The sequence below is a fragment of the Lynx canadensis genome, chromosome X (genome assembly GCF_007474595.2).
Source record: "Lynx canadensis isolate LIC74 chromosome X, mLynCan4.pri.v2, whole genome shotgun sequence".
Classification (NCBI taxonomy): Eukaryota; Metazoa; Chordata; class Mammalia; order Carnivora; family Felidae; genus Lynx; species Lynx canadensis.
In genome coordinates this window covers 43852163-43867447 of record NC_044321.2, presented here as the reverse complement: position 1 = coordinate 43867447, position 15285 = coordinate 43852163, and the positions used below count along the sequence as shown (strand labels likewise).

Here is a 15285-nt window from a genome sequence, read left to right as displayed (position 1 = left end):
AGTTCAGAAGGCAGAAACATTTAGGCTAAGAAGTATAACGTAATTTTGGTAAGAACTATGAAATAACAAAGTAGTGGGGTACCTGGAAACACAGGAGTATACTGTACCCCCAAGAGATCAAGGACTTCTCAGAAGCAGTGCTGTTTGCAAAGGTAGGGTCTATGATTGCCCCCATTTTATGGAAGGGAAAATTGAAGATTACAGAGGTAAAGTAACTTGGAAGAGAGCACACAACCGGTTTTGAGCCATGGCCTATTGGATTCCAAGCCACTGTTTGTTTTACAACCACCACCAACAGTTCCATTCCCCTGGTGCTTTCTGCCTCCAAACTTTAAAAACCTGCTAAAATCAGAGTAAACTCAAGTTAAGAAACAACTTCCAGGAAAATATGGATGAAAAATTTTATGGAATTTTTCTGTTCCTTTTAGCAGAGGAATCCTGGAAGGGAAAGCTCTGTCCAGCTGTGGGGGGAGTAAGGTGCACTCTAAGGTAAACCTTTCATCTCTCCTTTTCCAGGAAACAGCTGTTTCTGGGAAACTGCTTGCTCTTGGAATTGAAACACTTTGAGAGCAGCAGAATGAGCAGCTTCAGCTTTACAGTTCTTCACACGTATAAAGATACTCATCTTTCTTAGAAGGGACCTTCAATATTTTTCTTCCTGTCTGCTCCTTCTTTACCCGCAAAAGTTGGGACAGACCACGTGTCTGTTGATTTCAGCACAGCTTCACTAACTCTGAGTTAGCAGGCTTTAGCCTTCACAGGAATTCTAAACACAGTGCAAAGCAGAAGGAATATCTCCAGTCAGGAGTGTGTGCTTACTTTCCTATGTCACCTACCTTCAAATATACAGTTAATGAGTATGCAACTAACAAGTTTACAGCCACTATTCTCCTAAAAAATACTATTTGAAAATGGCATTTTATTGATTTTTATAAAATTCCATAAATTTGTTCCCTGGAGACTCCATACCTTTGCTCTTTCACAGTGATATGAACTACACTGTGTCAAATATCCTGCTCAATAGGAGAATCCATTCCCATTTTCCAATAAGAATTTAACTCTTCCTATTTAAATGAGCCAAATTAAGAGGGAAAAAAAAACCTCCTGACAGTGGTCTGTAGCAAGATAAACACTAGCCACTCCAGAGTTTGTCAGCCCTCTCTTTTTGGGCATTTGACTTCCTGGCTTAGAAGAGGCACCTGAGAGCAAACATTCTCTACACAATCTAAAATTTTTCTTCCTCCTCTTTTTTCTCTGTGCCTAATATATTAGCTTTAACAAGAACTCTGAAAACTATTTTCATTAACTTTTTATTATGGAAAATGTCAAACATACAAAAGTAGAGAAGAATATATATATAATGAACCATCATTTAACCATCACCCAGCTTTAAATCAAGTCAAGGCCAATCTTGTTATATTGATCTAATGCACTTAACATCCACTTATTATGAAGCAAATTCCAGATATCATTTCAACCATAAATATTTAAGAATGGATCTCTAAAAGTTAAGGACTCTTGTTTTTGACATAATCTCCATTATCCCAATGAATATCAAATATCAAGTCAATTTTATAATTATCTGGATTGTCTCATAAATGTATTTATTTTACAGTTTGGTCAAATCAGGATCCCCAAAATATCCATATATTACAATTGATTTATATGTCTCAAGTCCATTTTAATCTATAGGTTCTTCTTCCATTTCTTTCTTTCATCCTGGCGATCTGTTTACTGAAGAAACTGGATCATTTGTCCTACAGTTTCCTACAGCCTGGATTCTGCAGACATCAACTCTGGGCTGTAATGTTTCTCTATTTCCTGTATTTTCTATAGATCAGGAATGTCTAGAGGCACAGGTTGATTTAGGTTCAAAATTGTGGCAAATATATTTCATAGGTGGTGTAGTATACTACCATTAGGAGGCACATGTCTGGGATGATAGAGACATAGGAGTAAGAAGTTTTGCTTTCTAATATTTCACAGCCTAGAAACGGTATGTGACACCTAATATACAAAAAACATGTATATGCTAGACAGCAATTTAGTGTGCTAACACCAGATTAGAAGGTGAATGCTTTACATGATACTCTGTATCATTACAAAATATTATTTAGACAAATCTTCAGTAATATCTACCATATTTCAAGTGATGTCTTGTATGCTAGATACATAAAAAGACTATGGAAACAAGGCCCTTGCACTATAACCAAGCTGGTGGGAAATACAGATAATCATAAAAGCACAAAAAAAGGCCATAGGTGCCAAATTAGAAGTCCATACAGAGATAGTGGTAGTGCAACAATCTGGAGAACGGTCATTGCAATAAACAGAGAAGTGTTCAAAAGCATAGGATGAGCTTGTCCTCGGGAGTGTGAAAGAGCTCATCTGTGTTTCACAATTCCATTCATCATTGGGTGCACATATTTCTTTCAAAGTACATCTGAATCACATCTGTGCCATTCACCTAAAAAAAAATCTTATTAATAGTTTTATTGGTTCATCAATTCCTCCAGTCAACAAATATTTATTGAGACTCTTGTAAAAGCTTTCAGTGAATTATCCAATGCAGTTCCATTCTGAGGCCAGGTGAAAATAAGAGACTGTCCAGATAAAACATGAAGCTAAGAAATCAAGAATACACTAGTAGTAGACATTTCTAATCTGTGGTTCAGTGACAAATGTCTCCAAACTTTAGCCACTTTTCTAGGCTCTGAGAATATGGACAGGATTCAGGCTGGGTCCTACTCCTCAAAGAGTTCATAGTCTAACAGGCCAACAATCATTCAGAAAGATGGGTACAATACTAGAATGGTCCTGAAAATATTTCCTGTTTCTCTTGGTGCTTCCACAAAAGGGACCCTGAAAAAGAAAACTCTAGCCAGCTGTTAGTACTTAGGCTCTAAGGCAGATTTTTCACTTCACTTTTCCCAGTTAACAACTTTTGATAAAGGAATTGTCTTTCTTACAATTGGACTCCATGTAATGGGAAGTGAGAGGAGCAGCTCCAGCTTCAGAGCCCTTTAAACCATCTGTCCCAGAAAGGCCCTCTAATGTTGCTACCTTAAAAACTGCCTGTTCCTGCTTTTAAACACACACACAAACACTCTCTTTCTTATTTGATGTTTCTTAATACAAAACATTTCTTAATACAAAAATGTTGAAATCTTTACAATTCTCTTATGAAACCCTACAAAGGAATTCATAATATTTATAGCTACCCCCATCCCTTTCAGAGTTAGTTCTTCCAACAGTGATTTGATACACAAAAAAATAGGTTTCTTAGAAAATATAATACTTTATACATCCAGGGAAATTTATATATCAAACATATTGATATTACCTTTACTCCAGCATGTCTTTTAAAAATGTTTTTAAAAAGATAATAGGTACTTGTCCAGGTGGGGGGGGGGGAACCCAGCCTTTACAAAAACATGCTAGAAACAAATTCTACCTCATATTTGAAAGTCTTAATTATCTTTGATCAATGCTCTGTTTATTGGGGGGGAGGTATGAGCAGAAAGATTCATCTGTTCATTTTTTGTAAATCATCACATAAATATGGGTGCTATATACTGACTCTCCAGGGAAAAAATTTCAACTGTGCATCAAACTCTTAAAAGATGTAAGTTATTGACACGATTAGGTTTGTTAGCTCTGTGTCAACTGTTTTGGCCTGAATTGTTTGGATTTCTCTTTTAAAATGAAAGGCTTTTTGGGTTCTTTGGGCGCCCGGGTGGCTTAGTCACTTAAGCATCTGACTCTAGATCTCAAGCCATGATCTCATGGTTCATGAGTTTGAGCCCCGCATTGGGCTCCCTGCTGGCAATGTGTAGTCTGCTTGGGATTCTCTCTCTCTCCCTCTCTCTGCCCTTTCCCAGCTCACGGTCTCTCTCTAAAAAGTAAATAAACATTTAAAAATTAAAAAAAAAAATGAAAGGCTTGGGTTCTTTCACTTAAATTCTTCTAGACTGAACTCCAGAAGTATATATAACAAGAACTGCCTATGTGAATCTGAAAGCTTAACTTATTGTGATAACTGTAAAATGTTCTGCTACAACTTAGAAATGCAAGGCTTGGGGGGAACCTGGATGGCTCAGTCAGTTAAGTGTTGTACTTTGGCTCAGGTCATGAGCTCCTGGTTTGTGGGTTCGAGCCCCACGTCGGCCTCTGTGCTGACAGCTTGTAGCCTGCTTTGGATTCTGTGTCTCCAGCTTCTCTCTGCCCCTCCTTCACTCTCACTCTATCTCTCTGTCATAAATAAACATTACAAGAAAAGAAGTGCAAGCCTTGGAAGTTTTACAAATTACATAAATTAAAGACCTTGGCAGTGAAGAAAATTCTAGCAAGTGACAGACTCAATCCAAATGTTTCTAAATAAAATACAGCAAATATTTACAGGCTAACAATTCTTAAGTCTTGATTAATATCAACACTATACTATCTACACTTGCCAAATACATAGTTCAAAAGTCAAAACATGAGATTGTGCATTATTCTAAGAATTCCATGTATAGGTTATACCCAGGTATTTGTAGCAGTATTTTTATTTATTTTTTTATTTTTTTAAACATTTATTTATTATTAAGAGACAGAGAGAGGCAGAGTATGAGCATGGGAGGGGCAGAGAGAGGAGGAGACACAGAATCCGAAGCAGGCTCCAGACTCTGAGCTGTCAGCACAGAGCCCAACGCAGGGCTTGAACCCACAGACCGTGAGAGCATGACCTAAGCCGAAGTAGGATGTTCAACCGACTGAGCCACCCAGGTGCCCCTGTGGCAGCATTTTAGATGAGGGCAGTCTTATGTATGAAACAGGTGTAAAGCAATGATCCAGTTCCTTTGCTATTAGTGTATACCTTGAAAAATCTCGAGTTACCAGGAATACCTATTAGTTGATTTGGACTACTGTAATAAAAGGCCAAGAGGTAGGATTTAGAAAGTTTTTTTTAAATTATGTCTTTCTGTATAAAGAAATATATTTTTGAAAAACAGATGATCTGCATAATTTACAATATGAAATTATATAATTGTTTTTTAAAAGCCATTGGTTTTCTACTCATTCCTTTGATAATATTAACTTTTCTTAAATATGTGCTTTATTCAGACATATTTATATATGGCAAAGATTTAAAAAAAAAAACAATTGCATCAAAGTTTTAAAAAATATAACAATAGTCAATACTACCAGCCAGCGTTTGTATTCTTTTTAAATGTTACTATGCAAAATAACAAAATATTTGAATTATAGTTATTACCCACTTATATTTATTATTAGCCTATAGAATATTTTCTAGTTGTTAATTATTATATGTAAAAAGATATCACCCACCTATACTCTCTTCACAATATAGACTTTTTCTCAACCTTCCTAAGAGAAGATAAGGAGTTCTAAGAAGAATCAAGACTTTCAAAATTTTTTAATACAGAGTTCATAAAAGTGATCCCCCCAAATTAGCTGAGAGTCGTGGTCCTAGGCAAGTTAACAAGGCAAATGTATGAGTTTTTAGTTTGGCACCCAAAAGAGTTTGTCTTGTGACAGAAAACATTTATCCTAAATCTTTAATAGAGATTGTTCAGGTGTCCTGACAGTTTAAGAAGTCTGTACCAGCCAAGTATCAAGAAAGGTACATCACTGGATTGGAATGTAATCACCATTTAAATCCCATGCCTATGGTTATTGGTAGTCAGGAAGGTTAACTGGAATGTCCACTCAATTCAAATATGTGAAATAACTTTCTTTCAAAGACTAGTTAATATTGGGAGAACCATGGTTATTCTAGGGTATTAAGAAATGGGCAATGAAGTTGCAAGTTGAACACGAATCACTCCCTACGAATACAGTTTTCATGATAACATGTACACATCAGGATGTGTTTGGCTAACAATACTTATCCAAGAAGATATTCACTGTCTAAAGTAATATTTGTTAAAGTACACTTGGGCTGTATGGGAAATGGCCACTTCAAATAAGCAGCAAAAAATTACCACTGGTGAATTTTTTTTGAAAATCAAATTATGTACCTATGAGTAAAGAAACTTCTGAAAAGGCCAAATTAGATCACATCACTAAACACAAAATTATTGCCCAGTAAGGAAAGACCATAAGATGTGAAATTTCTTAAATATTAAAAAAAAAAAATCCATCAATGATCTTTAAACCAACTGCCATCACAGAAGGGCTGGCGCTAATGCTGTGAATGAGAAAGGAGGTCAAGAAAAAAAAAAAAATTAAAGATGCCACACCATCAAGATGTTCAGATTTAAAAGGCCTTCACTACAAAACAAACCGCGAAGCTACGGTACTAAAAATGCACACGTGCATACACACGTGTGTGGAAACGTAAAAGAAAAGAACAACCCACAGCGTGAACACACTTGTACACACACACACACTAAGAGCTGAGCAAGCGGTTAAGGCACCTTAAAAAAAAAACAACAAACAAACCCACGTGGTTTAGGCTTACCGAAATCTGTTACAGTCCTACGAAGCAGCGATTTTCAAAGCATCTGAAAAACGTGCAAATTGTCTGAAAACAGTGCCTGGCAACTGAGACAGTTTGCAAGCGTGATTCAGAGGTCTGCCAAGGAAACAAAAGAAGCCCCCCTCCTCCCCGAGAGACCGCACTAGGCAGCAGAGGTGCTCCGGGCACTATTTATTCTAAGGTAGGCGGAAAGCAGAAGTCTGTGCAGGAGCGGTACATACTAGGGATCGCTCTGTGGCAGAGACGGGGCCACCGAGTTTCCATTGGTTGGGGAGCCGCCCAGCTTTAGTTTCTCCAGATATTCGGCATGCACGGGCTTGTGGCACTGGAGAACCTTGATCGCATCTTCGATTTTGAACCACTCTCGCTTCCTTCCAATGCTAACCGAATCTTCCCAATCCTCCAGAATCTCGGTGACGGTCAGTACGTACACGTACGTTCTGTGCTTGCGGTCTTGGTTCTGTTCGAAAATGCCCAGGAGCCGGCCTAACTTCCCCTTGACTCCCGCCTCTTCGAACACCTCTCGGACAGCCGCACTGCCCGGCTCCTCCTCGGGCTCCATGCCCCCGCCCGGCACGATCCAGCGGTCCGGGTACCGACTGCTACTCACTAACAGCACCTCGTCCTCGCGCTCGCTCCGGAAGCACAGGCACGCCGCCCGCTTCTTGAACCCCTCCGGGTCGTAGGTGCGCGTCTGGTTGGGCTTGCACTTCATCGTCACGGCCACCCGCTCCCGCCGCTGGCTGCTGCTGGGGTCGCTGTCGCCGCTGCCACCGCAGCCGCCCGAGGTGCCAGAGAGAGAAAGGGCCGAAGAGAGGAGCAGCCAGAGAAAGCGCTCTGGCCAGGAGCCCCGGGAGCCCCGGGTAGATGAGGCAGGGGCGGGGGCGGGGACGGGGGCGGGCGAGATACGTCAGTCAGTTCGTCCCCCGTGCGGCCAGAGGGTCCCGAGCGCCGCCGCCTGACTGGACGAGGCGCCGCCGCCCCCGCGCCCGCGCCGGAGCCGGAGCCCGCGACCCCGGCCCTGCGCCGCCGCCAGCGGGTCCGCCACTCCGCACAGAGCCCACCCGCGACTCCCGCGCGCGCCCCCCTCCCTCCTCAGCCGCCGGGCAGGGGTTGAGCGAGGTGAGGCGCATTCGCGTGCGCGTCCGTGTCCCCATTCACGTGCGCGTTCACGTTGGAGGGCGAGGGGCGGGGGCGGGGGTCTCGCGGCTCCCGCAGCGCGCGCGGCGGCGCCGGGGGCCCACTGCGCAGGCGCCCCGCACCTCGCGGGCTGGGAATCTCCTGCCAGCGGGACTTCGGTTCGCCAATCGCTGCACTGTGACTTGGGCCGGGATCGTTTCCACGTGCGCCTTTTGAGTCGAACTTGGCCGTGGCACGGCCAGACGTTTCTCCTCACCCTGCCCAGCAGGTTGCATGAAACACGTGCACTTATTTTACCCGTGATAAGGTAAAGGGCATCATCACCGTCCATAACAAATGGTACCTCCTTACGTTTTAGGAGGGCCCAGGGTTGTCTAAATGATCCTCAGTATTCCTGGCAAAACAGTACCTAATCTTTGCTGAGTCATAGCATGCCGTTTTATTTCTTCAACGGGTTTGTCCACCTTAAAGGTCAAACAGCCAGTTCGTTTATCAGCAAAATGGGGTTATTTGGGAGTAGCAGAGGAATTGCGATTCGGGACACGCAAAGCGTGGCACACCTTGGACAAGTCTGGAGATCCGAGCAGGGGAACCTTCCTTTGTAGGAAAAAGAGGAAGTTGGGAGGGAGTCCTGCGAAGGAAAAGTCCATCGCAGGAAAACGACAGTTCAGAGTGATGACAGTTTCTCAAGTGGCAGAGTTGTGGTATTTTCTTATTGGCTGAGCTTGTTGCTGGGGCAGGAGAAATTCCTCCTTCCTTCTGCTGGAGTAGGAAAGTAAACTTCTTCCTGCTGGGAATGCAAGGCACTGTTTGTCCTTGTTGGGGTCCACAATTGATTGCAGTGGTAGGGTGTGAAAGCTCCCCCTGCTGGCCTATGGACTCCCGTTTTAATAAGGTTTCCTTGAGGCGCTTGGGTGGCAAGGTCAGTTAAGCCTCCAGCTGTGGATTCCCACTCAGGTCTTGATCTCAAGATGGTGAGACCGAGCCACAGTCTTGCTCTGCGCTGAGTGTAGAGACTGCTTACGATTCTCTCTCTCTCTCCCTCTGCCCTGCTCCCCCCACCCCCCACCGCACTCCCCCCCCCCACCTTCCAAAATGAGGTTTCCTTTGTTCAGGGTGGCAGGTTCTTCACCTTGCCTGGCATGTTGGCACAGCCCATCACTTAACACTTTTCTTGAACCCCTACTGACATCTTTCCTCAGTTTCCTATCAGTAAACTTCTCGCCTACTTGTTTCAGCCCTTTGCACTTGGAGTCCTATTCACCCAACAGCTGCAGAACCACCCCAATTAGCCTTTTATTAAATGCCAACAGTCTCCACCCTCCACCGACTCCACCCTCCTCTCTCTTTCTCATTGAGAAGTACCGCTTGGGGTTTTGGAAAACATGCCTATGGAAATCCCTTCTCATTTTACAATGCGATGTTTACAAGCCTTCTGGGGTGGGCCTCCAACAAGGCCACTTGGTGCTCTGTCACCTCTTTGTGTGCTCAAGCTGTCCTCTTGGCCAGGAAGTGGCCCCTCACAGCCCAATATGTAACAACCCCAAAGGCTTCCCCCACTTTTTCATTTTTTCTTACTGTTTCCCTGCTCTAACAGTAGCCTTATGGAGAAGGCCTCTGATGTCCCCCAACTTTTGCCATACTGCAACTTAGGCATCTCTGCCTCTCTCTTACCCACAGACGCTCTGCTGGCATCAAGCAAGCAGGATCTTGAAAACTCACTTTTCCAGTGAAAGAATCCCTGCATCAAAGGGAAACTGAATCTGAAATGTAAGTGCAAAGTACTGAGGAAACATACAGCCCCAGTTTTAAATAACAAGTTAGATCAGCTTTCCAGGGTCTGCTCTACTCCATTTATACCCAGAATAGCTCATACAAACGATCCTGTTCCCAGTGGCAACAGACACCTGTGATATCTAGAGCATAATATGACACAAATGTGTGGGTTGCATATGAAGAAAATGGTAGAATGGAGACATAAAGAGAATGACTTCAACCAATAGAGATACTACTACTACTGACCATATTTTAAGGATAAATGGACGATGAAAGAACATTTGAAGGAATGTGACACCCTGTAATTAAAAACAAACTGGGAAAATAGATATTAGAAGGTTGTAGTCCTCAGTGTGTCTAATACACAAATACACCAGTGATGTTGAACAACTAGAAAAAAATTCCATCACAATCAGGATTTAGGCAAATATACCTATTATCACCAATATTATTAAAGCTCGCTTTAGATCGTTGTTCCAGTGCAATTAGATTGTAAAGAGAAAAAAAAAAGTATTGTTTTAGTAAAGAAGACAACATTTTCATTATTTCCAAGCGATGGGAATATATTCTTGGGAAAAGCCTAAGAAATGATATAAAAGTGAATTCCTTTAAGTGGTAGAATGAAATACTAATATTGAAAATACCAAAGCTTTCATGTATGCCAGCAATAATCATATAGAAAATATAATGGGGAAATGATGGCATTCATAGTAGCAGTTATCAGCCACCACACAATACATAAAATACCAAGGGATCCTGAACAGCGTAGGTAAAGACATTGTAGTAGGAAATGATAGAACTTGGACTCAGCTTTGAAAGATGATTTGAATGAATCAAGAGGAACTCTAGCAAAGCTGGGAGATTGGGCTGGTGTCTGCGGGAAGGGGTGGCCCAACTCGGCCCCAGCCACATCACAAGTTCCTTCACTATTACCAGTACCTATCTCCTTGTCCTTGTCTCAGCAGAGGTGCTGCCTTCTAGTCTAGTCCATCACTTGCACATCAGAGTGTGCCTATGCAGTAGGCTTCTGTTGGAGGCATATTTTTTTGGAAGGGAGAGTAGAGCAACTTTATAGTATGGAGAGAGGTACAGGCTGGGTTCCTACTGGCAAAGTCATAGCACACTTCTGGATAAAGAGATCCACAGCTTACAGATTTAGTACAATTCCAGAATGTTTTCAAATGTGTTTTTTTTTTTAGAATTTCATACAATGATTTTATTATTCACCTGTTAGAGAATAGGGCAAGATAGCTTTGATTTTTTTCTATAGAAGAATAAAAATCCTTTTCGAGAGACTGCATTCTAGTATCTGGTGTACCCATAGTTAACTATTTTTCTGATGATAAACATGGTCATTTCACAAACTATTTTAACAGTAGACTGTTACAGTAACAACTGTAATATGTGAATGCCTGCCTGTATCTCCTCCCACATTGTCCTTGGCCTTGGCGAGGAAATTCGCTATGTCCAATGGAACAATAGCAAGTGTGAAGCAAGCAGAGAATTGAAAACTGCTTGCACACCGGAGTTTGCCCTCTCTTGCTGCTCTTGACACAAGATAACAAGAAGCATGAGTTAGGTGGGTGATGAGAGACCCGGGGCCCATGCATCCCCTTCACCATAGCTGACAGTGAACCAGTTGCCAGAAATGTGGGTGGGTGAAGCCGTCATAGACCATCTAGCCCCCAGCAGAGCCTTCTAGCAGACAGGGCACTGACCACAGATGCATAAACAGACCTTCTGAGAACAGCAAAAGGTCCACTCAGCTAAGCCCAGCTGAAATTGTCGAGCTGCGGAATTGTGACCAAAAGAATTGGTTGTTTACAGTCACTAGATTTTGGATGGTTTGTTGTGCATCAGAAACTGGCTGGTACAACCAGTAACTGCCACCCATCAAAATACAACCAAAAACAAAAGAGAGGGAAAATAAGGTTCATAGTGGAAATTTAACCTCTGCTTGGAAAGGTTGACAGTGAACTTGCCCTGGAAAGGGATGAATTAAAACCTGATAGTTGTCGAGGACAGTCTGTATGCCAAGCCCTGTGTTGATCTCTGTATCCTATTTAACTAACAGCCCATTAAATCTTAAAGAGGAGGTTACTAGTTGCAATTCATAGAAGAGAAAGACTTAGAGTGCAGTTTGTATTTGAATTCAAGCCTTCGTGTCTCTACAGCCTGTGCTCTCACAACATCACCATGTCTTATCAAAAGGATTATTTTTGCCAAGAGCTATGGTTTGTTGTGTCATTTTTTGATGATGTTCAGAGTTGACTTCTTATGTAAGGTGTTCATTTGCTAAGAGTCACTGGGTTCAAAGAAAGGTATTTTCCATTTCCCGCACAATATAGGGAAAAGAACACCTGAGTGCCTACCTCACTCCCAGCAATCAAGTGTGTCACCTTGACATGTTACTTGACAACTTGAAGTTCAATAACTTCTACACACAGAAAATGGAATTAAGTGATACAGAATAGAAGATATTCTATTTTGTCATCACTCTAGACATTGCTTTTGATTTATTGATGGTCTGATTGTTTTTACACACTTAATATTTATCTACTAACAAACCTGAACAATGAGTATCAAAATTCCCCTTCAACAGATTAAGAAACAGGCTGAGATGGGTTTAAGTAAGACAGTAAGTGAGGGAGCCAAGGTTCACACCTTGGTCTGTCTGACTCTAGAGGTAATCCCCTTCCTTTCACTGTGACAAATTTCACGTATGTTGAGAGTTGCTGAGATGCACAGTACGTGCCATTCCTGTGGTACAGACTTACTCTTCTCTCCTTTTTTTTTCCTTCCAGGAAGACCCAGGCACCCAGGAGAACATAGCTGCTCTGTAATGTTCTAACACTGGGGGGATCTGTTCTGAGACCAACAGTCCGATACATATTTCTGCCTTTTTTCTCAGGTAGGAAGGAGCAGGCAGATGGGAAAGTGACAGCAACATGAGAAGCATCGTTGTGGAAAGTCGAGCACCTTACTTAGTGAGATGATAGATTACAATTCTAAGAGAGATGGGCTCTCCAGACCCGCTGTTTCCTGGGATAGAGAATGTTACAGACATTCCCAGAGCCTTTTAGTACCCACAGCTGGAACCAGCTTTCAGGCGAGCGACCACAATATACCTGAAAAGATTGCAAGATGTATTAAAGGGAGAGGAGCATGATTCAGTTGGTTAATAACGTGTCTGACTCTTGGTTTTGGCTCGGGTCATGATCTTACGGTTTCATGAGTTTGAGTCTGAGTCCTGCTCTGTGATGGCAGCATGAAGCCTTCTTAAGAATCTCTCGCTCCCTCTATCTCTGCCCCTCCCCTACTCGCGCTGTCTCTGTCTTTCTCAAAATAAATAAGTAAACTTAAAAAAAAAAAAAGATGTACTAAAGTAAATCGTTTCAGTGATTTTAGTAGTAGTCAATGAGAGAAACATACAGTGTTTTAGAAATCAAATGACCTAGAATTTTAAATCTGGCTCTTTCAAGTAGTTATGCAGCCTTTAGCAAGAGACTATTTCTGACTATGTTATTTCTCGTCTGTGAAGTGGGGATTACAAATGTACCTACTTCACCAACCTCACATTGCCTGGAAAGATATTCCTGACCATGTGTGCTCACCCTCCCTTTACACTGGGATTAAATTATCTCCCTCTTTTTCTTCCTTTCCAGGCTCCCTTGACGTTAATTCTGTCATCACTCTAATCAAGGAGCTCTGTAATGATTGGCCTGTGTGTTTGTAAGAAATTTCAAGACTGGGAGCCAACCTGAAGCATACCTGTTGCCCCTGAGTCAGCACAGTGCCTGGAACTTGGTGTCCAGGAGGGATTCAAAATACATTGTTTGAGCGAGAGAGTGTGCCAGAAGCTACGTGGATCAAAGGCCAGTTATTACTGTACCTGTTAACTCTTTATCGGTGATAGAAAGTGAAAGATGGGTGAACATAGGTATCTCCACATTGCAGAGGTTGGGTGAGTTGTGTCTTTCAAATCACTCCCCATGTGTTCCCAGAGTCTTTGCTTCTTTGTGTATCTTGGATGCTCTGTTTTTCCCTCAAATACAGAATTGGCTTCATAGTGTGTCTGTGCTCGAAAATTCAGTAAAATCTCCCAAATACAAAGTGATCTGAGCAAAAAATACCTCTCAAATTTTTCCCTTTGATCCATGAGTGTATCACAGGGTAAATACAGGACTTTTACTTCTGTGTTCTGTGAGTAATGGCACAGATGGGCAACCAAGGGCGTGAACACAAAGATGAATGGATGTCAAATCCAGGTGAGTCCTTCCGTTCTCTCCAAGAGGCAGCACTCCTTTATTTCTCCTGCTTCTTTGGTCACTACCTCTAGTTCCCTGACTGCTCTGTCTCTCCTTTTCACTGACATTGTCCCTGTGCATTCTTCTCATTCAGCACCTAAACCCTTTCTAGTGTTCCTCTGTCACGTGTCAGAGTGGAATGCTAAATCCTCAGGAAGGAACTGTAAGCACCCTCCACCCCTATTGTATATTGCTAAGTGCATTCATCTCCCCCCCCCCACCCCATATTCCTGATCCCCTTTACCTTGGCCTGAATTGCCTCTTAGTTACACTTATCACCCAAAACACTGTGTTATTTACTTGTTTATTATGTTGATTGCTTATTTCTCTCTCCTCCCCCCACCGTAGCTCCTGCTTGACTAGAACCTCTTGATCTTAGGAATCTTTGTCTCTTGCCCACTGGGCAAAAGCAGCTCAGAACATTGCTGAGCACACATTGTAGTCATCCGGACCCTATCTGTTGGTATAATGGACCTATCTGTCTCCCTTGCTACATTGTGACACCCTTGAAGGCAAGGGCCATGTTTCATTGTTCTTTGTCAGTCCACCATCCAGAACAATTTCTGATACAAGTGGAAAGGCATCGCTGAATATTTGTTGAATTAATTAGTTAATTGATCCTTTGAAAGTGACACTGGTAGGGCAAACATTCTGTTTCCAAACTGCAGTTATTCTAGTAGGTGCCATTGGTGTCAGCACCATGTATGTATCAGCTGCCATGCTAACTAGGCTAGTCAGCTGGGAGATGTCTGCTGGCTAGAAGTCTGCCTCATTTTTTGTGGATCCCTCATAGGGCTAGCACTGTTCTTCCTGCACAGCAGGATGTAGAGTGGTGTTTCCAGATCTTTGTCATTCATCACTGGATGGCTTTATCTGTGCAGGACATGTACCATAATTTACATAATATGTTTCAAAATAAAACTGTATCTTTGGGAATAAAAGATAATTATATAATTAAACAGACAAAATGAAGGCAATGAACTGATGTAGTTGAAATAAATGTTGAGGTTCATGTTAAGTAATAGTGTACATAATGATGGCCACTGCACTAGGCTCTTCATTGATCTTTCATTTGATCCTACAAAAAAATGCTTCAAAGGAAATATCCTCATTCCTATTTCTCTTTTTCAGGGAAGATATTGAGATCAAGGACATAGTGGAAATTGCCCAGGATCTGAAAGCTAATGGTAGCTACATGAGGTGGAAACGTGGGGCTCATTGATGATAACACCCCAGAAAGTCTGCAGTGGAGGCCGACCCTGCTTAACTTGCCCCCAGCAGTCCTGTTTGTTCCCCTTCCATTTTCTGCTGTTTCACCTCCACCATTTCATCCACCATTTCATCGTGTCTGCCAGCATTTCAGAAGCCCTCTTCCCAGGAATCTGTCCCCTGCTTCTTTGGCACAGTGTTGATATATTCAACACTGGTTCTGGTTGTGGCAGATGAAAGTTGACTGTTTTGCGTCCTTCTGAAGGAACAGAGTAATTGTGATTTATAACTCTTTCATGACTTTTGATGATTGTGGATCCTGAGGAAGGTCCTTGGCTGCAGAGCTGGTTTCCTTGTGCAAGAACCCTA

The 15285-nt window shown here is 42.3% G+C and overlaps 1 protein-coding gene across 1 annotated transcript; it reads right to left on the bottom strand.

Annotated features, from left to right (window-relative positions):
- Positions 1–6526: 6526 nt before the first annotated feature.
- Positions 6527–7215, bottom strand: LOC115507797 (diphosphoinositol polyphosphate phosphohydrolase 3-beta). The gene has a single exon (XM_032592174.1). The coding sequence runs from the start codon at positions 7197–7199 to the stop codon at positions 6705–6707; it is 495 nt and encodes a 164-aa protein (XP_032448065.1). The 5' UTR covers positions 7200–7215; the 3' UTR covers positions 6527–6704.
- Between the last annotated feature and the right edge of the window lie 8070 nt (positions 7216–15285).

What these genes read in the sequence shown, in the direction of transcription:
- LOC115507797 (XM_032592174.1), bottom strand. Translation starts at nt 7,199, where the DNA reads ATGAAGTGCAAGCCCAACCAGACGCGCACCTACGACCCGGAGGGGTTC.